The sequence below is a fragment of the Pezoporus occidentalis genome, unplaced genomic scaffold (genome assembly GCF_034315485.1).
Source record: "Pezoporus occidentalis ecotype Australia unplaced genomic scaffold, CSIRO_AGI_Poc_V1 ctg94, whole genome shotgun sequence".
Taxonomy (NCBI): Eukaryota; Metazoa; Chordata; class Aves; order Psittaciformes; family Psittacidae; genus Pezoporus; species Pezoporus occidentalis.
In genome coordinates, this window is record NW_026916304.1 from 1256205 (window position 1) to 1280161 (window position 23957).

Sequence of the window (23957 nt, forward strand, 5' to 3'; positions counted from 1 at the left end):
AAAACTGCAATGAGTGAGGTCCCATCTGGTAGGAACATCTAATGAAGTTATTCATTAAGGCAGCATCTTTGACTTGCTTGCTCCCAGATGCCCATATGGTTATTAAATACCAATAAGAGCTGTATTGCCTCATGCTAGCACTGCTTTGCACATGATAACTTCCGTCAGTCAGGATCTGTGCTACTCTTAGTAGCTGATTTCTGACAGAAAGCTGCCTTTGATACTGGCACAGGAACTTGCAGGCTGAGAGTAAGAAAAAACAAGAGCTTCAGTAAGCCAAATGTAAATGTATGTGCATTCAGAATACGGAACTGGAACAGCCCTAACTGAAATGTAGTGAAAAGTAACTTGCACACGGCTAAAGTCAGCAAAGGCAAGTAGCACATGAATTATTTAGCACCCTTCTCTCTCCAGAGGAGAAAAAAGGATGTAAAAAAAGAAGGAAGCTAAAAAAGTAAAGACTAAGTTAATAACTCTCGTAGTGATGGTAGTTAATGGAGATGGCTCCATTTAGACCTTAGGCCTACATAAGTGTTATTCTTAGTGCCTTTTATTTAACAGGGTCTGGCTTCTATCTAAAACTTTAGAAGCAGCACTGGGGGAAAAGGAAACATTCCACAAAGCCTCAACGCCCGAATCACTCACATCAAGTAACCTTTTCATCAGTTATGTGCTGATTTCTGAGAGTGGAAACAGCAGAAAGCATTTTCCAACAACCAGCAAAGTCTCCATGCTATCAAATTCCCATCTCACTCTCTCTATTTGGAAAGGAGAAAGGCTTTGCAATATGGAAAAAAGATGAACCCCTAACACTGAGATCTCACCAAGTGTAACACCCTGATGATAGCCCCCACTTTAACTCTACACAGAAAAGTTCCATGGCAGCCAACAGCTACCCTCTGCTGCCACAGGAATATATGTTTGGAAGGAAAGAAGCTCATTCACATAATGGAGTTCCTGGGCAGTTCACAAATCATAGAATCCCAGAGTGGTTTGACTTGAAAAGGACCTTCAGCTCATCCAGTTTCAACCCCCTGCCATGGGCAGGGACACCTCACGCTAGAGCAGGTTGCTCCAAGCCCCTGTGTCCAACCTGGCCATGAACACTGCCAGGGATGGGGCAGCCACAGCTTCTCTGGGCACCCTGTGCCAGCGTCTCAGCACCCTCACAGGGAAGAGCTTCTGCCTTAGATCTAACCTGAACTTCCCCTGTTTCAGTGTGAACCCATCATCCCTTGTCCTATCGCTGCAGTCCCTGATGCAGAGTCCCTCCCCAGCATCCTTGGAGCCCCCTTCAGACACTGGAAGCTGCTCTGAGGTCTCCACGCAGCTTCTCTTCTCCAGGCTGAACAGCCATCACCCTCAAGCAGACCAAACACTATTCCTGCACCACCTTCCCACACCCATAGGTTTCCTCACAATGCCTCAATCTTGCCTAGGCAAAGGCTCAGGAAAAGATCTTGCTCATCATGAGCAAAACCGCATCAAATTAGGTAGAAATACTAAGTTAATGCAAGGTCTGTATGTCAATCCTCCCAAAAATACAATTAAACAGCAAGAAAATGTACATCTATTACCTCTGCTGGCTTTTGAGCCTCAGAAATGGCTGCTATTGCAGGAGAGCCTAGCACGTAAATAAGACATGCTCTTCTTAATGCGGTATGTCCTAGTCCAACTGACAGCTTGTTTTGTTTTGACATGTTACAGAAAGCTTACTGAATGGGTGATTTGGAAGATACACATTCATCTTCTAAATGCTTGTTCAAGCAAATGAGATTCTGACCTCCTTATGACAAGGTATCAGCAGAAAGAGCTTAGGCACATCTGGTTCAAAAAGCACATTAGATCATTCTGCAAAGAAACCTTCTTTCCCTTCAAGGAAAGGGAAAAGAAACTCAAGAGCTAGCAGCACTGCTTACTGAAGGACAACTTCCACCACTTCCAGTGACTAAGACAGAATGGAAATGGTTAAAAAGAAAATTTATTCATATTAAACATTTTTATTCATATTGAACATATGTTTAATATTAATAAAATATTAGGAATAATTTGGATTGGAAAGAATGACACAGAAACATACTTTCAGTGCCCAACCCAGTGTAGAATTGTTTACTATCTTCAAACATGGGCATAACAGAAGAGATTGTAAGAAATAATGACAAATACAGTCATTGGAAAATGAAGAATTGCTTTCAAGCTTTATTTTAGTAGCTCAAACACTCCCCTAGTAAAAATGCCTAAAATGTTTTATTTGGTTATGCTATTTCAGTGCTTGTTGGTTCATGAAATTGTTCAGACAATCTTACCTAACACTTGCATAGTACAACACCATAGAATCATAGTTAAGGTTGGGGTTGGAAAGGACCTTAAGATCATCCATTTCCACCCCCTGCCATGGGCAGGGACACCTCACACCAGACCACTGTCACCCAAAGCTCCTTCCAACCTGGACTTGATCACTGCCAGGGATGGAGCATTTATCACTTACTTGGGCACCCTGTGCCAACGCCTCATCACCTTCACAGTAAAGAGCTTCTGCCTTAGATCTAACCTGAACTTCCCCTGTTTCAGTTGGACCCCATCACCCCTTGTCTTACCACTAACATCTTCAAGATCATAAACTTTTATTATAGGAAACCAGATTTTTAACACACCACAATGCTCATGCAAAAATTCTTGGCGTACACAGGAGGCTACCACTAACACGTCCTAGTCCAAAATCCCATTTGCCTTGGCTGGAGACCATGGCTTCTGTGCAGTCACTGTATGCCCCATGTTACTCCCTATTATCACTCCCTATTATTATTCACTACATTGTTTGCCCTGCTAGAGCAGATGTCAGATCCCCCACATCACAAGGTGGATGCCCTGTCCTGAGGCTAGCATGAGAAAAGAACCACAGCCCCATAAGTTCCCTGCACGACCATGAGGACATATCCTGAAAAAACAGGATAAATGCCACTCACACCTGAATTGCACAACCCCTTGGGCTCAGGGGCTCAATTTTCCTCTAAGTATTTCAAGCTCTGTGGACTCTCAGCCAAAGCGTTAATCAAACTCACCTGAGGAACACAAGGAAACAGGGCCTCAGATCTGTTAAGCCTGACTCCACCAACTTAGCTGTGGCTACAGCAGCAAACTGGACTGGTATGTAGTGATTGTTCTTGAAGGTGACATGAAAAGTCCCGCAAGGAATGCCTCTGAATTAATTTTTCCCTTCTTTCTCCTTCATGGCCATGGCTCCTTACTTGAACTCTGATTAACTCTCTTGTCAAGATAGTTTGGGGCTGTCCTTCCAGGAAAGCTACATTTTATATCATTGGTTTTAAGTAAGTCAGACATTACCTTTTCTAAAGGGCTTTCTACTCGGGGTATGCTGATCGTGGGCATCTGGGCCAGATTATCCATATGAGAATGTTCATGTTCTGGCTGACGTCCTCTGAAGTTATTTACCACACAAACAACCTAGAAGGGATTAGAAGATAAATAGAATAGCTAAGGAACAACTCATTTCTTGAAGCTTTGATCCTGACATCCGTAACTAGGCAGAACTGACGCCAGCTTTCGTCACAGTAGAAACACAGAAATGGGAAGTTCACGGTTTACAGAAAATCCTGAATTAACATTTCAAGACAAAAGATTTCCAACCAATTCAGTGTTATGTGCATCATCTGAGAACCAAAAAACCATCTTATCTAAAAGCAAATCCATTACCAAAGCTGAATAATAGCAACCATGAGCAATATCATGAATAGATGTCCAGAGTGTGTGCAGCAGAATATGAACTTAAATTCCTATGAAGGGCCAAGTACCATCTAAGTTTTGTCCAGCAAAGACCTCAAATGGAGAGTGAGAAAGGAGAATAAAAAGACAAAGATCATCTCTAAGTTTGAGCTAAGCTGTAAACCTTCTTAGGGCAGCGGTCCCTCTCACACAGGAATATCAGAATGTGATCTAGACCAGTTTGTTAGCGTTTCTATTAATTCAGACACTCATCTAAGCAGCAATGTTTGCACATTTGGTTTTCCTCAAAACTCAAGTAAATTGGATGCTACTCAGGGACTAATGCAATATACACCCACTTCAGCCATCCTGGTGAGAGTTCTCAGCCAAGCCAAGTCTTCAGATCCAAGATCTTAAGATCAAGACCTTGAGATCCCAGAGTCAAGCTCAAAGGTGTTTTTATGGGGAAAAATCAAAGGTGTATTTATGACTATTCCAAGCTGCCAGGCAGACAAACCTGCAGGCAGGGAACAGCAGTGACTATTCTGTGCAATAGCCTCGCAGTGAAGTTATCAGGGAAGATCATTTATAGATTAGCAGCAGCTTTCTGACACAGATCCTAGTCATTGGGAACTGTGACTAACAATCTGCTTTTGGAACACCGTTCCAGAACAGGAAAAGGCTAAACAAGGATTTTTCTGATACAAAATAACATAAAAGGTCAATGTAAACCTGAATTAGTATGAAAGAAATTCAACAGGCTTACTTTAAAGCCAGAAAAGAAATGCTTATCTTATTGCTAGAATTGCCTGTCTTATATCCAGTGTAGAGACCTTCACTGATTGCTTATTCCCTGATCAGTGTAGGTATCGCTGTACTGAAATTCATACTTCATACATGAAATCATAACTAGAGGTTCTTCTGGAGGATCTGCAGTTTTTTAAAGTGGAGCTTGATGGAAATGCTACAATCTGGTTTGTAAGGAAGTGAACAAAAAGCTCACTGGATCAGTCCTTTCTTCACATTCCCGAGTTGGTGCAAATATAACTGAGGAAACTGGTTAAGTCATTAAAAACGAGAACCAGAAAACCCTCTTCTGCCAAGGCCCCCAGTTTTAAGAGATACAAAGCTATGCACTGATTGTTTTCACACAGAAGTGACACAGATACACACTTACCAAAAATACTGCTATAGATATTCCGATAACAAATCCTGCTATTACATCTGACCAGTGATTTCGATACTCTGCTACTCTGTTGATTCCAGTAAGGAAAGCCATGCACATCAAGCCCAAACACAGAACAGGTTTTGCAAGCCTTGTTCCTCTGGCTTTTACTGTGTTGGTGATATACATCTGAAAATTAGAAAGGAAGACATTATAAAGCCTGATCAATAGCTCCCACTAAGTGGAGAATAAAAACTCTGCATTTTGTTTGAATACACTGTTTGTATTTATCTTTTCTTTTGGTAAAGAAACAAGAAATCAAGCACCAACATCACGCCCTTGCCCGAGGGATATAGAACAAGAATTAGATCATAACAGCAAAATTACATTTCATGTGAATCTAAAAAGCCCCCAAAAGAACAGGCAAATGAGTCAATCCTAAGCTATTACTCTCAATCTTTGTATTTATTTATGAAGAGAGGTAAAGTGACTGATTTTTCATGGCACAGTGTTGACAACAATAGCAAACTATCCTTACCCTTAAAGTGGCTATGTCAAGGCCTTGTTATCATTAGGAAATGCCTTTCTTCCTCATACACAACTTCTTCAAGTGATTAACTAGAGATTTGTCAAAGAGCAGTGAAAATGGAGCTAAATGCCAGCATCTGCTTTTATAAATAACATGTAATAGCTCCAACCAGCACTGAACCAATAGAGCCCTGTGCTTCACAGATGGCAACTGAGGATGTTTAGTACCAGTCCCTCCCGGCACACAACCCAATCTATAGGCAGAAACTTTTATGCATCAAACTGAGAAATCAATGTGCCCTGCCTGCACTCTAACTCTCCCTGTGCAATACTCCTGAACTAAAAGCACTGCCTGATGACAGAGCAGCTCTTCTGCCCTAAGGGTGCATTAGTGACTACTAGCCAGCACTTTCCAAGCTCTGATGGGCCAATGGAAGAAATCATAGAATCCCAGACTGGTTTGACTTGGAAAAAACCTTAAAGCTCATGCAGTTCCAGCCCCCTGCCACGGGCAGGGACACCTCACACTAGAGCAGGTTGCTCCAAGCCCCTGTGTCCAACCTGGCCATGAACACTGCCAGGGATGGGGCAGCCACAGCTTCTCTGGGCACCCTGTGCCAGCACCTCAGCACCCTCACAGGGAAGAGCTTCTGCCTTAGATCTAACCTGAACTTCCCCTGTTTTACTTTGAACTCATCACCCCTTGTCCTATCACTACAGTCCCTGATGAAGAGTCCCTCTCCAGCATCCTTGGAGCCCCCTTCAGACACTGGAAGCTGCTCTGAGATCTCCACGCACCTTCTCTTCTCCAGGCTGAACACGCATGAAAACCAAATGTTTAATTTCCATTTTCTTCTATCTTGGCATTACAACTGCTGAAAGTTGCCCCCTTTGATGAATTATACTTCAACTAACAAGATTTTGAGGGAAAAAAAAAGATGTTTGTGCAATTAGACCCCTGAAATCCCTAAAACCTTCACAGAGTTGAAGTTTTTAGATCGAAGAATGTAAATATTTTCTCTGGAGTTTCACTGGATGCTCCCAAGTGTGGAATGCTGTGCCTTTGAACTGCAAAGGGAAACAGATACGGAGTGCCTTGGGTGGCACGGTTTAGTGCAAGGTGTCTCTGCCCATGGCAGGGGGGTTGGAACTGGATGATCTTAAGGTCCTTTCCAACCCTATCTATTCTATGATTCTATAAATCTGCAATGAAGAATCAGTACCTTTTGGGCCAACAAACGGGCAATGCTTTCTTTTTCTGTACTGTCCGAAACGCAGCTGCATTTCCTGGGTAATGAGTTATGAGGTGCTGCAATAATCCAGTCAAGAAGAAGTCTGGGAAGCATGGTTACAGTTATCATAAACTAAGCGAAGGAGGCAGGAGGCTGTCTGAAAGAAGTAACGTCTGACAGCAATTTTTGTTCAGAAGCTCCATGTTTTAGAGGACAAATCAATGCTTAAGCTTAAAATCACAGCTTTAGCTTATAATCACCCACTACTGCAATACAAACACCTTCAATGCACCTTACGTGATAGTCAGCAAACTAGCAGCAAGCTTTCAACTAATGCAGACAGAGCAAAGCTGGGGCTGGGGGTGAGTTTTGGGGTGGGTGTCCAAGCCACAGCTCCTCTGTTCTTCCTAGAGTATTTCAGAAACAGCATTTCTCCATTCACTGACTATCCTTTTATCTTAGCTCCTCATTTTCTCAGGCTCTCCTCAGTAAGTTACTCTTATCATGTGGAACGCTGGTAAGAGAACTGCAGCTGGTTTTCTACATGGCACAGAGCAGTTAACACCAAGTTACTCAGCAACCCTCTATTTTAGTGAGTCTCCTTGTATCCCTGGATACTACCACTTTTATTCACATTCACACAACCTCCTAGAACATCTGGTGCTAGGGAAAATAGTCTAATATCCTGAATATGAAGCAAGACAACCCAGTTTCAAATCCAGTTTGGGGAGGCTGACACTTTAAGTGGCCTCAGTGATGCATTCCAGTTATCTCTAACAACTGCTCATCACCCAAGAAGATGATATCAGTTCTCATGAAGTCAAACCAGATGTGTGTGAAGCACTGATTCTGCAGTAATCCAGCCAAACTTCAGCAGTTCTCATTCAAAGCTAACCTGGAAAGTGCTCTGCAGAAAATCCTCACGATCTTTTTACTGTCAATCACGTCTCTCAAATGCCTACTCAAAGCACTGAGTGAGCAGAAACAACAGCAGACTTAGGCTGTGCCTCATATGAGTAGTAAAGACCTCCATTTGCTAACTCCCTTCCTATATGTGCAGTCAAGATTGTCATGCCCAGCCCACTACTGAAAATAACCTGGGAGTTCTGTCAGCACAGGTAACATTTCTTTTATAGAAACACAGAATGGTTTGGGTTGGAAGAGACCTTAAAGCTCATCCAGTTCCAACCCCCTGCCACGGGCAGGGACACCTTTCACTAGAGCAGGTTGCTCCAAGCCCCTGTGTCCAACCTGGCCTTGAACACTGCCAGGGATGGGGCAGCCACAGCTTCTCTGGGCACCCTGTGCCAGCGCCTCAGCACCCTCACAGGGAAGAGCTTCTGCCTTAGATCTAACCTGAATTTCCCCTGTCTCAGTTCTTTTCTTCAAAGAACAAACACCACTAACAGTAATAATAGTATTAAATTAAAATATTATTAAAGAATCAATAGAAACAGGGTAAACTTTTCCTGAAAGTGAAAATTCTGTACATTTGCAAAACTCTACACAGCAAATGCAAACTTTTCCAAGGCAGGATTCATAGATGTCTATTCTTAAACTTCACCCCTTGCAGCTCTAGTACAATACGTTAACACTGTCAATTCATTCAAAGATCTGATTTGCACTAAGAATAAAATATAAGTAAGCAGCTATTTTCTTCTTGATGCTGGAAGGAAAACTATAAACCAGCACAATCAGTAACTGACGGCAAAGAAACATCTTGAAAGATGACAGCATTTTTCCTCTCTTACTTTTCATAAATATTAAATGCAGTATCAACAAAAGAAAATAGCTCAGTGATTTAAAACATGAGTGAGAAGGAATGGCAAGTCCATTGTTACGAGCCCATCATTACAAGTCCATCTTTACAAATCTGTCTCAGTTCCTTTTAAGGACAGAAACTGGGAGAGGAAGAATCTAATCAAAGAAATTGTTGGAATTAGCCAATGCAAGACCAACAGCAGAGATTTTGTATGTAAAGTCAAGGATCGATACAGTAGTTGGAATTGATTTTGCAGTCTGCACATTGTCCTGTGACAATCAGGTCAGTGGTGAAGCTTCTCTTGACGAACTTCTGCTATTGCTTTTCCTTCTTCCTGAAGTAAGATTTTAGTATGAATAGATATAAAAGGTGATAACAGCAAGCAGAGAGTGGCAGAGAGCCATGTAAGGAGGTGCATGTTATCTGATCGGTCTATAGGGGCATAGAGTCAGAATGGTTAGGGTTGGAAAGACCTTAAGATCATCTATATACCAATATTTACTGGATTTTCAGGAAAACACATTTGTCCTTCAATCCTCAAGGTGATGGAAAGTGAAATCTTCAGAGAACCTCATAAACTGAAAGAACAATTTTACTGGAAGTGGGTTTGAAAACAGGTATTTGAAAGAGTCAGAATCACCACCAGCACCCCGAAGATAAAGCTACCCTTAACTTGAGGCTGCTGACATGACTGTCTCAGGTCACAATTTAAGGAATAATCGTAGTGTTGGAATTTAGCTTGTAGTGGGAAAGCTTCTCAAAGCATCATGTTGCACGTCTGACTCACATGAAGTGTGTCCTAAACCTAGTGCAACCAAAATCATTCCAAAACTTGTTAAGAGGAGAACAGGACGTGTATGTCAAGTATGCTCACCAACGCGAATGCCTGTGCCCACAAACACACAAGTAACAGGTCCCAGAGCCCTGTTCTAGTTAGAGCACTGCTAGTTGTCAGGCTGGCTGCCCCAGTCAGGAGGGAGGTTAGTTTTCCTAGCTGATTCCAACAGCCTGGAGCCCAGGGATGCAGGTACAAAGATGCCCTCTGTGCTTGCTATTTCAGTTCTCCCTGAAGCAGATGGTCTGGGGGACTGTCAAAGAGACAGACCAGTCCATTAGTGGGCAGAGAACAGTGACTCATGAAGCCACAAGCAGGAAGAAGAAGGAATCACGGTCCAGGCACCTATCCCGGCAGCGCTACAAATATAAGGTCTGTCGTGTTTTGTTTTGCTTTTATGATGTGCTTTCAATGTCAGGGTTGGCAAAGGGAAAAGAAAGCTCTAGAAATGCTGGACCTTACTATAAAGTTTCCCACTAGGAGTTCCCCACAGCTGTAACTCTAAACAACTGGAGAAGGAAAGAAGCATCCTTCAATGTACCAGGACTGTAAGATACATCCAAATACTAATTAAAGCTAATTCAGTCTCCAGAGGTCATTATCTTGAGCAAAACTGAATTGTAATGAAGAATTGACTGACAGGGAATACCCCAATGTCTTTAGATAAATCCCTGGATCACACTGCAATGTTAGTTTACTATCCAGCTGGCAAGTAACTAATACATCCAATACATGAAGCCCATGATATATGCTGTACAAGCAGTGTCAAGGGACACTTTCATTTGCTGTGGCAGACACTGCAAAGAAATTCCCCATCCTAACACTGCCCCTGAAAAGCAGCCAAGAGAATCCGTAAATTCTTCAATTTCCTGGAAATTGAAGGAAATGGACAACAAAGCTGACTCTAAAATAAGGTGCCTCTGCTGCTCCTTTTCCTCCTGAACACTCCCTAAAGCTTATCAAAGAAAGGCCTGTCATGCCTCTCCACCAGGCACTTCAAGATGAAGGAGAGGGGAGACAAGGCTGGATGAAGGAGTGACAGGGAGCAGAATGCCACCAGGCTGCCAGCACTGTGACCCACACTGACTTGCTGTCTTTTCCCAGTGACCTATAAACACAGTAAACAGCAAATATGATACAGCAGAATGCCAGGAGCTAGAACCTTGCAGAAAGATGATCACAGCCCCAACAAGAGCTCTGCAGTGAGGAAAATGTCAGCTTTACCTGCTAGCCCTGCCTGAGGCTGCAGCTGAAGAAAGGGTTCACATTTACAAAGCCACATAAGCAAGCTACAGAGCTAAGGGCTATGTCAATTATGAAGACATTAAACCTACCCCTCTGTCATTACAAATCCAAAGCAGGACTGAAATGTAGGCAGTAGCACTGAGTTCAAACATCAGCCTACAGAGGTTGGCTGCCAACTTCTCTTGTCCATTGCAATAAAAATAAAACAACAAAAGAGCAAGATTTCATAGAATGAATTGAGATTTGTCTTAAACTCCAAGTAGCAATCCCCTAGGTCTGCAACAACAAAGGGCTGCTGTTAGTCACAAGTCTTGTAATTCAATCCATGGGAATAGAGTGACTAAATCTTCATGTATCACTTTAGAAATCCTACTAAAAAAAAAGACTCATGACTTCTCATTTCTATGTCTCAGTTGTGGAAAAAACCCAAGTATGTGCATACTTGGCTGCTTCAGAATAGACCTCTAATTGTCCAGGCTGTGTCCGCTTACATCTATCAAAGTGTGGCACATCCAATTATATTCTGTGTTACAAACTTGCAGTATTTTCCTTAATACCTATGTTAGCAGATGTTGTTCCAGCTGAGAAAGGGTGAACTGCAATGCTGAGAGGAAATGAAAGCAGATGCACTCAAGTTATTAACCCAACTCAAGCAAAACAGAGCAAACAGAAGACCTAAGATGAGTTGGGCAGCTACCTAAGGAGAAATCCAAGTAGCAGCCAGCCCAGTTGGACATTCTGGGAGAGATTTAAAACATTTCATTTTGAAGACTGTGGTACCCTGTGAAAAATAATCCTGAAAGCCTGAAGAAGACAGGAATACAATTGTTGGCAAAAGGCTGTACTTTGAGCAAGAGAGGAATTCAGAGTTACCATAGCAGCCACCCACTCTTGAAAGGAGGGAGGGGGAAAAAGGGGAAGACTCAAGAACTTAGATGAAAAAAAAGGAGCTTATTGTTAACAAGACAATGTGCACAGATGCCAGGAGATAAGGACCTGGCTGCACTTAGATGGGAGAGATAGGGGAATTAGTAGATAAAGTATAGGCTTTGCTTCTAAATGGGTTGATGAGTGAAAACACGTAAGTCTGACATTGTTTACTCCCAGCAAGATCAGCTTGTTGCCTGTTTACGGCTCTAAGCTGGTGTTTTGTGCACAGCTGGCTGAAACGCCCAGGGAGGATTCGGGAACAATCCCTCCCTCTCTTCCAAACATTTCTGCTAACCAAAAAGAACATGCATTTTGTACCAGAGATTCCATGCTCATGAAATCCTAGCTAATATGTGACTGTGCTCTCAGTAACTGTTGTACCACGGCTCACACAATGAGCAGGGTACTCTTTAAAACTTCTACTCAAGAGAACAGTGATGAGGAAGCTGTTATTCAGGGCCAGCTATCCTGATAAAATGACAGTGTAAGGACATGACCCCAAATATAGGAACATGGAACTTCCTTCCCTGATTTTTACCTGCAACCATGCAATAGGATTAAAAATCTTAAGGACTGCCAATATTGCATCAAGGACCTATTTTGCAGGCTACAACCCAGCTAATACATAATAGCAATTATTAAGCAGCATGTAAGAATTCATAAATCCTGAGAGCAGTTTCTAGCGCTTTAGTTAAATTATGACAGTGTTGTGTATAAAGTCACGAGACAGATCACAACAGTTCTAATGGCTGATGCTGCTAACTACAATGACTACAGACAGCATAAGGTTTGCATACTCTTGTTCATGTCAAAAGCTGTAGATACTATAGGCATTGATTACCACTGACAGATAATGCCTACTTCTTATTTTTAAAATGCATTAATACTCTTTTCCTTCCTGCTTTGCAGTAGCTGAACAGTTGGTTTCCTTCGGTTACTATGATTCATGGCAACAGTGGAAATCCAACTTTACAGATGGATGAGAAAAATAGGAGCAATTAAAATGAAGAATGCTGGATATTGTCTAAAATAGTTTTTGCCAAATTTAGAGGTATGTTTCAGTGAAGCAAAGCCTTAGATATCTCCCCAAATAAAGACAATACTATGAGGAGTCTTACACTTGCCTCAAGTTAGAAGTTCATTGCTCATCTCTTATTTGCAGATAGCACTTGCTTGTATTAACTCAAGATCCAAATCTCTTAAATAGACATTGCTCACAAGGAACCTTTGGTAAATGTTACTGTCAGTACTGCAGATTTGAAGCAAGTGGTTCTAAGACCATATTCAGAAGTTCATGGAGTTGGCAGTCTGTGGATGGGGTTGGGATCTTTGCCATGTTGCCAAGGATCAGTTTCCAGATCAGGAATTAAAAGTCAGCTTATTAAATATATGTTCAAAAGCAACACATATATATATATATATATATGCATGTATATATGCACACATCCATATACAGAATCATAGAATGGCTTGGGTTGGAAAGGACCTTAAAGCTCATCCAGTTCCAGCCCCTGACATGGGCAGGGACACCTTCCACTAGAGCAGGTTGCTCCAAGCCCCATCCAACCTTTCAAACGTTAACAAGGAACCATTCTGTCTCTTCCCACCCTGCCAAGAGTGAAAGCAATAAAAAGTTCTTCTTGTGATTACCTACAAAACCTTGACTTCTCTGTATCTCCTGCTTTGTATTTCCTCCTATTACTCTTTATTGCTTCTCCACACTTGGATCAGAGAACTGGATTTGGAACAATCAGAGGTAGAAATACACACTTTAGAAACTTGGATCTTGCTTGTGGTTATGTTTGGGGTTTTTTCCTGGTCATATATTTTCTGGTTTAAAATCCTGACTTGTCTGCCAGGCTAAAGAATTCATACATGTTGGGTTAATAAAAAGGCAGTATTTCAAAACTAATTACTTCCAAGTTTTGCTCCTTTTAGCATCTGGCCAAAGGGCACTAAAGATCCCAAAGCTGGTACAAAGCTATATGGAAGATGACTAAACAGGAGCATGAGGTAACATTTAAATTCTTCAACCCAATTTGAAGAGCAATTAGCCTTCCTTAAAGGCAACAACTATTGCAGTAATCCAGAATAACATACTCAGTTTATGTTCTGGTTTACATTAAAACCAGCTGGTTGAAGATGGCATCAGTGTTGTTCTGGCAGTTCAGCTTCTGTGTTGCAATAACATGGAATGCTGTTTGTGGTGACCTTTCTGCTCATCATGCAATAACTGTACAATCCTGGTCAACATCTTGGTCGCAGACATGGACAGTGGGATTAAGGTGTCTGTAATGACACCGAGCCGTGTGGTGCGGTCAAGACGCTGGAGGGAAGGGATGGGATCCAGAGGAAACTGAACACGCTGGAGAGGTGGCCAATGTAGCGATAGGACAAGGGGTGATGGGTTCAAACTGAAACAGGGGAAGTTCAGGTTAGATCTAAGGCAGAAGCTCTTCCCTGTGAGGGTGCTGAGGCGCTGGCACAGGGTGCCCAGAGAAGCTGTGGCTGCCCCATCCCTGGCAGTGTTCAAGGCCAGGTTGGACACAGGGGCTTGGAGCAACCTGCTCTAGTGTGAGGGGTCCCTGCCTGTGGCAGGGGGTTGGAACTGAATGATCTTAAGGTCCTTTCCAATCCAAACCAGTCCATGATTCTATGAACTGAGTGAGAGGATAAGCCTGGCCAGAGTTACGCACTCTCTCATTTCCCACTGACACTATTAGGGCAGCCCTCAGCCCATCCAAAGGGCTACAATGAGAAGTACAGGTCAGGGAACAGACTCCCACAGGCACGTGCTGTTTACTTGAGAACAAGTCATGCTTCTGCCTAAGACTAGAATGACATGCACTCCCAACTGAGCCAGGCACAGAGCTACTTCTGTGGGATTCATTAGTCACTCTGCCTCCCCGCAGTTCTCAGTAGCCTCTAAACCACCTCTAATACCAGCTAGTAAACACCTTCTATCCCATCCCTGCTCATCACTCCCTGTATCAGAGAGAAGGAAGAAGAGCTGTATTGTCTTGTAGCCCACCTCGTTGCAGAATAAGAGCCAAATGGACTTTGCATGAGCACTGAGGTACCTGTAAATACCAATTCTGGCATGCAGAGACATACATGGATCTGGGGAAACCTGCAGAGATCAGACACTTACATACACCCACTCTTCTGCTTTACCCCACCAAAGAATGTGCAATTCTACTAATCTGTACTGGTTTAAAATTGGAGAGGTACAACTACCAGTCACAAGCAATCCTCACTCTTATTCTTTACCACCCAACAAACCTGGTTATCCTAAATCTCTCACCCCTTTTGGACAATTATCTCTCTCTCAGCATTGCCTTAGCTTTCAAGGCTCAGAGAACCACTACGTGTGTGATGCTCAGAATGAAGTCCAACAAATCAAGTTCTCCAAGGCCTCACAGTAACTCATAGCAGGTTTGCACACATAAAATCAGCCAACAGTTGTTGCATCTTCTCCCCATTCCTCCCTCCTCCCCTCACTGTGAGCTGTTTGCTCCCAACAAATACAGTGATATTAAATAGTACAATATACTTACAGCCAGATACATAGCTGCATATACGCTTAGTGCTGCTTCTTTGGATGGGAATGTCTTTCTGGCTTTCATGATAAGGTCTGGATTTCCAGTACAGGCATGTACGCTACTGATGAACTGTGTATACTGTTTACATCCAAGTGCTGTATAGTTGGGTTTACAAAGTGCAAGAAAATGTGGTGCAAGATTCCCTGTTACTACTTGTCCAGCATTTACAAAGATGTCCGTAGCAAACAGTCCAAATGCGTAAATTCCTAAGGAGGGAAACACAGAGTTACATTTAGTGACAATTTCACTCCAGGGCAACATATTCTAGGATTTATCATTGTAAAGACCAGCTCCCTCCATTTAAGAACACGAAAACCCCTCACACGTACCATACCCTAAAGATCCCAGCTCATGTTGGAGATGTACCTTCACAACCACAGCAACCACACTGCATGTACCTACACACCTGATGTCTCTGCACCCTTCAGAGGAGCATGCTCAGCTCTTGTACAAGCAGCCTGCTTCCCCAGGCCTCATAGGCACGAATCTCCCTTGTTCAGGATAGCTAGCTATACTGGTATCTAACTTTGACCCATGTTCACTGAACAGGAGTGACAGAGGCAAATTCTTCACCCTATAAACCTGCTGGAGAACCAAGGAAGCCAGGCCACGATGGAGAAGTAACCTGAAAAGTCACAACACAGACTGGACATCATTTTCTCTTCCCCTGCAGCTGTAAAGAAGCTGAAGTACTGAATAATTTAATAGTGCCATGCATGAGTTGTCTTCATCTTGCCTGCTACGGGGTACATCTCTATGCAGAGCATATCAATCACAAGATCAACACAGCGAGCTAAAGATCTGTATATCGGAGGAGCTACTTATGCTAAAGAGGGTTTGTTTTCTGAGACCTATCAGCAAGACATTAAACACATGTAGTCATTCATTAGAATGGAAATGAATGTATCTGATCACTTAAAAGAAAACAGATGAGGTCCCTTCCTACTCTTTTGGAAGCAGAAAATGAGCTCTAGAAGGAAATGCAAACACAGCACCCTGACTGGGAGGCAAAGTCAGCAGCTCCGTGTTCAAATCCCACCTGAGCTACAGATTTCCTCACGGATTTCCATGGGCAAATCACTTTACCTTTCCCATATTTCAACTCACTGTAAATTCTGGCCATTCCCAACTACACGAGGCACCATGAGGGCTCTTCCAAGAGGTACACCACAGCAGACATGATCCCACAGAAACATGCATGTTTCTAACAGGCCAGTTGTTTCCCTCAGCAAAGGGAGGGAGGACTGTGGATGAGCTCTGAGATCCTGGTTGGTCAGCAGCATCACACTTACATTAATTCACTTTGAGCTGCTTGACACTGGTGAGCAGTGGACTGTGCCTGGCCAAGTGGCTGCACAGAAGGGCCCTTTCAGCAAGCCCTGAGGGTGTGCACTGCCCCACCATAGGTGGCCACATCCATCACTTGGTGTGAGCGCAATGGGTGGTGATGCCTCATCTCGTACAACAGTGCTTTAACTTCTGCGAGCAAGGAGAGCCCACCAAATGGGAAGGAAACGAGGGCACTGATTGCACACAGAACAAATGGGGCAGGAGGAGCTCCTCATCATCATCCCCCACCTCCTCTGGACCTACGCAAGACAGTCTGATTCTTAATGACTTTTAGCAGTCCAGCAAGCAATGGGCTCTCAAAGGCAGGCCCAGCTGTTACACAAACACGGCAAATACAGACACAGCTGCCCATCCCCTCCTTTCCCCTGCGACTGGGGCATGCAGGAGGATTAGATGCCCCAAGGCTTCCTTCCTCCAGCTGCTTTGCTTAGATACAACCATCAGCAAACATCAGTGAGCCCTGCTATGGCAGCCCTGCATGTACTGAAAAGCAGCATCCGGGAATGTTCAACAGCCATTTGGAGCAGCAGTACTTCTCCCTCTGAACACATTTACAATGAGCTAAGTTGAAAGGATGACATACCTACTAAGATCAAGGGGAGAGTTACAGCCAACTTCAGTGGAGCACAGACTTTGTTCAGTTTTCTACTAGGGACTGTAAAATAATCTCTAGGCTCAGAAAGTACCTAAACTGTGCTTCAAACACCCCCATGTCTTCAACTTTGTCTGCTATGTGTGTGCATAACCAAAAGAAAACTACCAACTATAGCTATGGCACAAGGATATCTCCTTTCTCTGGGCCTGCTGGTTGTTCTTCCTCCTTGTGATCCCAATTTCTTCTCTTTTTACTGCTGCTTCTGCAACTGGTCTTTATCCCAACTTCCAAGAAGCTTCAGTTGCTACCCAAAAGGAGAGAACTCGCTGCACCTGAGTTAAGACTACACATGAGATGGTGTATGGCTATGTGAATATTCTCCCTGGGTCAAAATTACGACACAACCGATCACTGTCAGCATTCAGAAAAGGAAAGCATTAGTTTTGCTCATACCAAGGAATCTGATGGTCCTGCGCACCAGTGGATTTATATAACAACAGTCTCCAGTTAATATTGTTTTCTCTTGGTTTTCAAAATCCTTTGTAGCTAACTGTAGACAAAACACTGCAGTTTCTCCAACGATAATCTTAGGGAAGGAGAAAAAAGGGGAGAGAAATGGTACATCAGGTTACAGCAAGTCAAACATACTGGTGTTACAGAGATAGCTATCGCATCTTACAGAAACAAGACCAAACCAGCACAAAAAGATAACATAAGTGAACCAAATGTTAATCTTCTTATGAGGAAAACATGCATTATGGCTTTACTTTATTTGCATTAGAAGAGAATAAACTTCTATAACCAAGACTTGGAATTAACATAAATGAGTTTCCAGAATGAGGGGAAAGAGAAAGAAATCTGTCGGTTCAACACCATCAGATCACACAACACACAAGATGTGGACCAAAGCAAAGGCCTCACCCTGGGAAATGGTGAACATTTCAGTTCCCACATGGCTTTCACTGACACCCAGCACTTCACAGGGCTCTGAATTCTGAACCATAGGGTCTACAGGAGCAAATCACAACAGAGTTCCTGTTCACATCAGAGGACTGGTTTGCCAGGAGGTGTTTAACAGGGTTTGATGCAGATTTTGCCAGCTCAGTTTATCAGGTCTGGCTTTAGCTTTGTTCCTCACGCTTGAGCAAAGTGTCACCACTGATATTCTAAGCATGGCCTGTTTCACATTCACGACACCAAAATGAATAAAGTTCTCTATAGATCATTCACATTCCAGGTGTCAAAAAAGAAAAGAAACGGAAAAGTACAGAATTTGAATGTAAAATATCCCCTCTAAGATGTGCAAGAAAACATGACCTTTAATTTCCTTATGATAGTTATGGTATTGAGATTCATTAGCCAAAGGCAAGCCCTAAGCATGGATCTACCTAAACCCATGACACTGAAGCTTTACAGTAGGCATGATTAAAAGGACCAGAAGGATCAGATACTGACCACTTTATTCCAACTCTGATGCACTGTGGGACTTAAAGGCAAGGCTCTTCCAGTAACCAGGAAAGCTTATTGCTAGGTACATCACACTGTGATGAACAGTAATGAAGACCATCAAACTGAAAGTCTTCATATTATACATATTATACAAGAAATAATGCCATCAAATTTCATTCAGTGCCTAGGTTTTCCTAACCCGTTGACCTAGCAGGAAATGAGAAACCTTTGCATAGATGACAATAGGTCTGAACAGTTCTACACACAGCACTGGTTACAAAAACAAAACCCCAACAAAACCCCCCAAACCAAGATGTAGAACAACTATGGGTGATGGCTCATAAGCACAGATTGTTGTCAACAGGAAGAATATGATTAATGGCCTTACTTATTTGTAGATCTACACAGATGACTTTGGGCTAAATCGTGACACACAGAGGAAGAAAGTGCTTCTTACACATAACAAGGCACAAATAGCAAAAATCACTGTGGTGGCAAGCATGTGCAAAGCAAAAGCCAGTTTGTTACAGAACCAGGCATCATCCATTACTTCAGACCGGCTTTAGATCCTAGTGGCATTTTTAGATGAAAACCAAATGTCAATACCTGAAGTAACAACTATCCTCCTTCTACTTTAGTGCAAGCAAATTTTAGCATACTGAAGTACATTCCTTCATCTGTTATCAGCAAATGATGGGTACATGTATGAAACATAACCTTGAAATCACGGTCATCATTCTGACGCTGATAAGGAGAATTCAGCCCAATGATCCCTTCAGCTTTCATGAAAACAAACAAACACAAGCCCAGTTCCAGTAAGATTCATATAGGTGAGAACTGAAATACTACTGTTTTCACTGAGAGTCATAGGAACACCCTCCTTTCCTCTGGAATAATGAACCGTCAAGCATCTGTGATAGACAGTGCTCAACCTAGGCAAGAACACCAAGAGCAAGTGTGCCAGGAAGCTCAGCTCTCCAGCTCTGAGTGGAGTCCGGATCTGCTGATCTAGGAATACAGGTCTTCTTGTTGGCAGGTGGGGAAGTTAGGAGAACTGTTCATTCAGCTATAGGAAAGGAGATCCTCACTTCCAAACTTACAGCAACCCACCTTCAGCAGGTCTGTGCTGCTGGCAGCAGCCCTTCCTTACAGTCCCCTGTCTTTGATGGGGAGCTGGATGAAGGAAACGCTCTGCTGCAGGAACAGGAGGGAGCAGTGTTCAAGTTCTGAGTGGAGCAAAAATACCCTCAGAGTGGATACGGAGGTGCAAGGGTCAGAACGATGCAGAACTTGGCTAAAGACAAAATTGTTGCTATATTAGGCCTAGTGCTCTACCCTCAGCAGTAATCAGAGTGGGATATGCCACTGAGCACAACAGGTATTCATCTCTATCATTTTGTGGCTTGGCTTTGATAGAATCCTTCTGGAATTTGGCAATACATACAGGTTCTGTGTTTTTCTGCACTGGCAGCTGTTCCTCCTCCATCCTTCAGCACAAGCACTGCTTATCTCAGTCATCAGCCTATTGAGGCTTCAGAAATGAAAGGAAAATCTTTTTCAATCTCCTAAGTCCCAGGAGAGGTTCTGTTTCCTAGCGCAATTCTTCTTTCCGGCACTACTGGCAATAATCAGCTCTACAGGGCAGAAGAAAGGGACAGCAATCTCCTTCTTGCCCATTAACATAATCCATGTGCCTGCTATATTCCAGGAAGGAACAATTTCTGCATTCCCCCGGCACAGGGACCACCATTAACCCCTTCCACTACATACGCAAGTTGCAGCCAGTCAACAAATGCCATTTAATAGAACAGGATTACTTGTATGCCTCTTGACCAAGTCTTGGGGCAACAAGTTTTTGCAGTATGCCAAACCTGACAGTGAAGAATTGCTATGGAGAATCTGACAGCTCTGACAACATCAACTTTTGGACAGAGCTACACAAGCTCAGCTATAGAAATAGAATTTGCAATGGAAAAAGTGAAGGTATTAGAAGTGTCTGTTACCTTATTCTGTCTAACACGGTCATACTACTTTAGATCACTGTATGTATCTCCTGAAGCATTTTCTGTATGAAAATCCCTAGCTTAACAGATATTTTAACAGCTGTTAAAAGCAGAGGCCATCCATCCCCAAGGCTGAAAAAACCTTCTCATATATAATTATAGCATGTAAAGTATAATGAAAAGAGCAATTTTCACCTGAAGACTAACAATACAAGTTGCAGGCTTTTTGGTTTTCTAAAGACCATACATATGAATTATTTTCACAGTCCTTAGATAAAAATACAGTGTACATAACTGTTACAAGAAGGAATAAGACAAGAATGATCACCCTACAAGCACTGGCCTAAGCTCTGATGGGTGATGATCAGGCCCTTGATCTACTACAGCTTCCCCCTATAGCAGCAGGGAAGGCCGTTAGACCTGGTACACAGTATAAAGCGTAACAGGAACACCACAAAAATCACCCTATATAACGATATTTATTGTTAATACATCCTTCATAACTAGCTTTTAGATAATCATTTCTTTTCATGGAAGCACAGAAAAGAAATATTAACGCAGCAGAATCTAAATTCCAGGAAAAGTTCTCGTATCCATCTCCATGGCAATCGCATCCTGTCTGCGATGTGACAACCCATTCAACAGTCAGGAACAGTGGGAGGAATGGGATCTAAAATTAATATTTCTTTTTATTTCACCTCTTAGCTCCTGATTCATATATGAGCTGAGTGATTTCCATGGTGGTTCTGCAGTAATAATACATTCACTGCCAACCACCCAATGCCGGTCCCCCTTTCCTTGTTTTCCACGCAGGATACTTATAGCGTTGAGCACTCATTCCCTACACTGATTCCTTCCTCCCAGATAAGTTCAGGTTTTCTCTGTATTAGTCATTTTTCTGAATTCAGGCAAGCTGTTCTTAGTTTTAACACTGCATGTCAAATTCCGAAACCGAATCTGTCCTTCCCAAAATCATCTATCAAGTATGCTCTTAACTGGGTTCGAAATTTCAAGCTCTTTTTCAACTGGAAATGTCAACCCTGACTCATCCCAAACCTCAGTGCCAGAGCAACTCTGACCTTGTTGATTTTCCAGTGAACTGGCTCCCTAAACAAACTTCCCCTCGTGTCAAGCATGGTTTACAACAGCTAGCACCTATATAAATATATGACCTAAAATCTGTACTTCTGAAATCCTAATAAGATTTATTGTATAGATTGCCTTCTCATGCATGATGTTACTGCCTATCAAAATGCGGGATTCAAGTGAAAAATCAAACATTCATTTGGGTGATAAGCTATCTGAGGGCACAGGCATGCATTTAAACAAGATCAATCCAGAAGTTTAAGGTTGATAATCTCTGCTTGGGATGAGCAATGAAATTTCTGCACAAACATTCACAGATCTTCCCAGATAACACCTAAAGATTTGGGCATACAAACGTTCATAGGGGCCAGGGAACGTGGTAGAACACACGACTCCCTCTCTGCCAATTCTCAGGGTAATGCTGTAGCTACAGCAACCACTTGGATGAGTAACACTGAAAAACAGCTCTTGCGCTAAAAAGGCCACTAAATACTCATCCATGTTCTGAATTTATCCAAGTTAAGAAGAGCTGACAATACTGTGCACTGCAACTTCTCTTTGGACTTGTCATTTATTGTGTCTCTCTCGTATTGGCATGACTTGAACCCTAAACAAGGGTTTTGTGAGGCCATTGTCAAGAAACAACACGGCAAGGGATTGTTGCTTTGGGGAATGTGCATCTTGGGCAGTCCACAGTGCTGCTTTTCTTTCTAGGATGAACTTCCTCATGCTTCCTTAACAGTCAGGAAGGGAAGCTGGGAACTGGAGCTAAAAATCTGGGGGATGCTCTCTGCATCTCTAGGCAAATCGTTATCATTTCAGTTGCATGGGCCCCCCCCCACTCATTTCACTTACAAGGTCTCATTGTGAAAGCGTGGTGTAGATTTCTTTGTCAAATCTGGTTTCCACAGGCTTTGTGGTTCCTGGTCTTTATTTTCACCTCTTAACTTTAAGCAATGGGCTATTTCTGGCCTGTTTCTCCTTGAAAAATGCCACCAAGATACCCCAGAGCACAGTGGTCTCAAGAGTTTGGAGAATGGAGCAGGAGAAACCTTGGTCTTTAGTGATGTGTAGCTAAGCTCTGCAGTCTGCTTTAAGCTAAAATTGCTGTGTGAGGTGACAGCTCTGGCAGGAAAAGCAGTAACAGTATTCACAGCAGTAGCAATTTCAAGTTCATTATGCAAAGCTTTCCCTCGAGGCCATTTTCTTTGTGTTTTTCTTGTTCCCATTGCTTCTTGCTTGCTTAAAGCTGACAGCAAGTGCCCTGGTTGATTTTCACAGAACTGCATTTTTTCTATGGGAAAAAAAATGACCTGTAGTTTTGAGGAAAATGAAAAAATAAATCCTGGAGAAATCTGTCTGCTATTGATGAAATACAAAATATCCCCCCTTGCATTCAGCATGGACGTATAGGACCATGTGGCATAGCAGCTTCTGAAGGTCTGGAGAAGAGTTCTGAAAAGAAAATTGCTTTTCTAGAGAAAGATGGGGTAAAATACTCAACCTTTTTTTTCCAATCAATTCTGTTTTCAAAATACATATAACTTTTTTGTTGGTATATATTTGGTCATGGCCATTTAGAAAAGAAAAACAGCAATATAAGGTTCCACATCTAATAGTCAAATATTATCTGCTGCTTTCTCTGTGTTGCAGACTATGGCTATACATTACTGAACACTAATATTACTTCTGACAGGGAGAAATATTCTTTACTGCTCTTTGCCATACAGAGTACATGTAGCGAGTACATAACAACAGTAAAGGTTGCTCACTTCATGAAGTCTTTGTTGCTATCTGAAAACAAAAGGCACATAAACCCCAAGCACTAGATAACCAGGGAGCTTCAAGCACATATAAGGCAGAAGCTCTTCCCTGTGAGGAAGCTGTGGCTGCCCCATCCCTGGCAGTGTTCAAGGCCAGGTTGGACACAGGGGCTTGGAGCAACCTGCTCTAGCATGAGGTGTCCCTGCCCATGGCAGGGGCTGGAGCTGGATGAGCTTTAAGGTCCCTTCCAACAAAAACCAGGCTGGGGTTCTGTGACAATCACAGAAACATAGACAACCGCATCACTCACCGAATTAACTTAATTCACTACCATATAACAGAAAAAAATTAAATATTTTTAAGTCCAGTGTCTCAGAAACAGTCCTTTTGTCTTTTTTCTCCCTTCTTTTTATTTTTTTCCTAACCGAGCAGTTGCTCATGTATGTAAACAGCATCTCCTTCAGAACATGCCTGCCTTACCCAGCAAGCAAAGCCTCTGTACAGAAGCACACTGCCTCCAGGGCTGGAATCACACAGTGCTAGAGCAAAACCTGGTTATCTAAAAGATCATTTAGAGAAGCAGTTACCAGGACCCTGCTATTGTGAGTATCTAAAAGAAGGGCCTTGTGCCATCACCACAGAGGGCGAATGCTGGCATGTGACAGCAGGTCCTTCATTTGAAACACAG

The 23957-nt window shown here is 42.7% G+C and overlaps 1 protein-coding gene across 6 annotated transcripts in view; it reads right to left on the bottom strand.

The window, feature by feature from the left end:
- The window catches only part of PLPPR5 (phospholipid phosphatase related 5), a 112254-nt gene that overhangs the window by 25400 nt on the left and 62897 nt on the right, over nucleotides 1-23957 (bottom strand). For all 6 annotated transcript variants that reach the window (XM_062606187.1, XM_062606192.1, XM_062606189.1 and 3 more), the window contains 4 exons: nucleotides 17421-17553; nucleotides 14978-15228; nucleotides 4901-5077; nucleotides 3346-3465 (listed from right to left, as the gene is read on the bottom strand). In XM_062606187.1, coding sequence (XP_062462171.1) covers nucleotides 3346-3465; nucleotides 4901-5077; nucleotides 14978-15228; nucleotides 17421-17553 — 681 coding nt within the window. The remainder of the gene's footprint in view (nucleotides 1-3345; nucleotides 3466-4900; nucleotides 5078-14977; nucleotides 15229-17420; nucleotides 17554-23957) is intronic.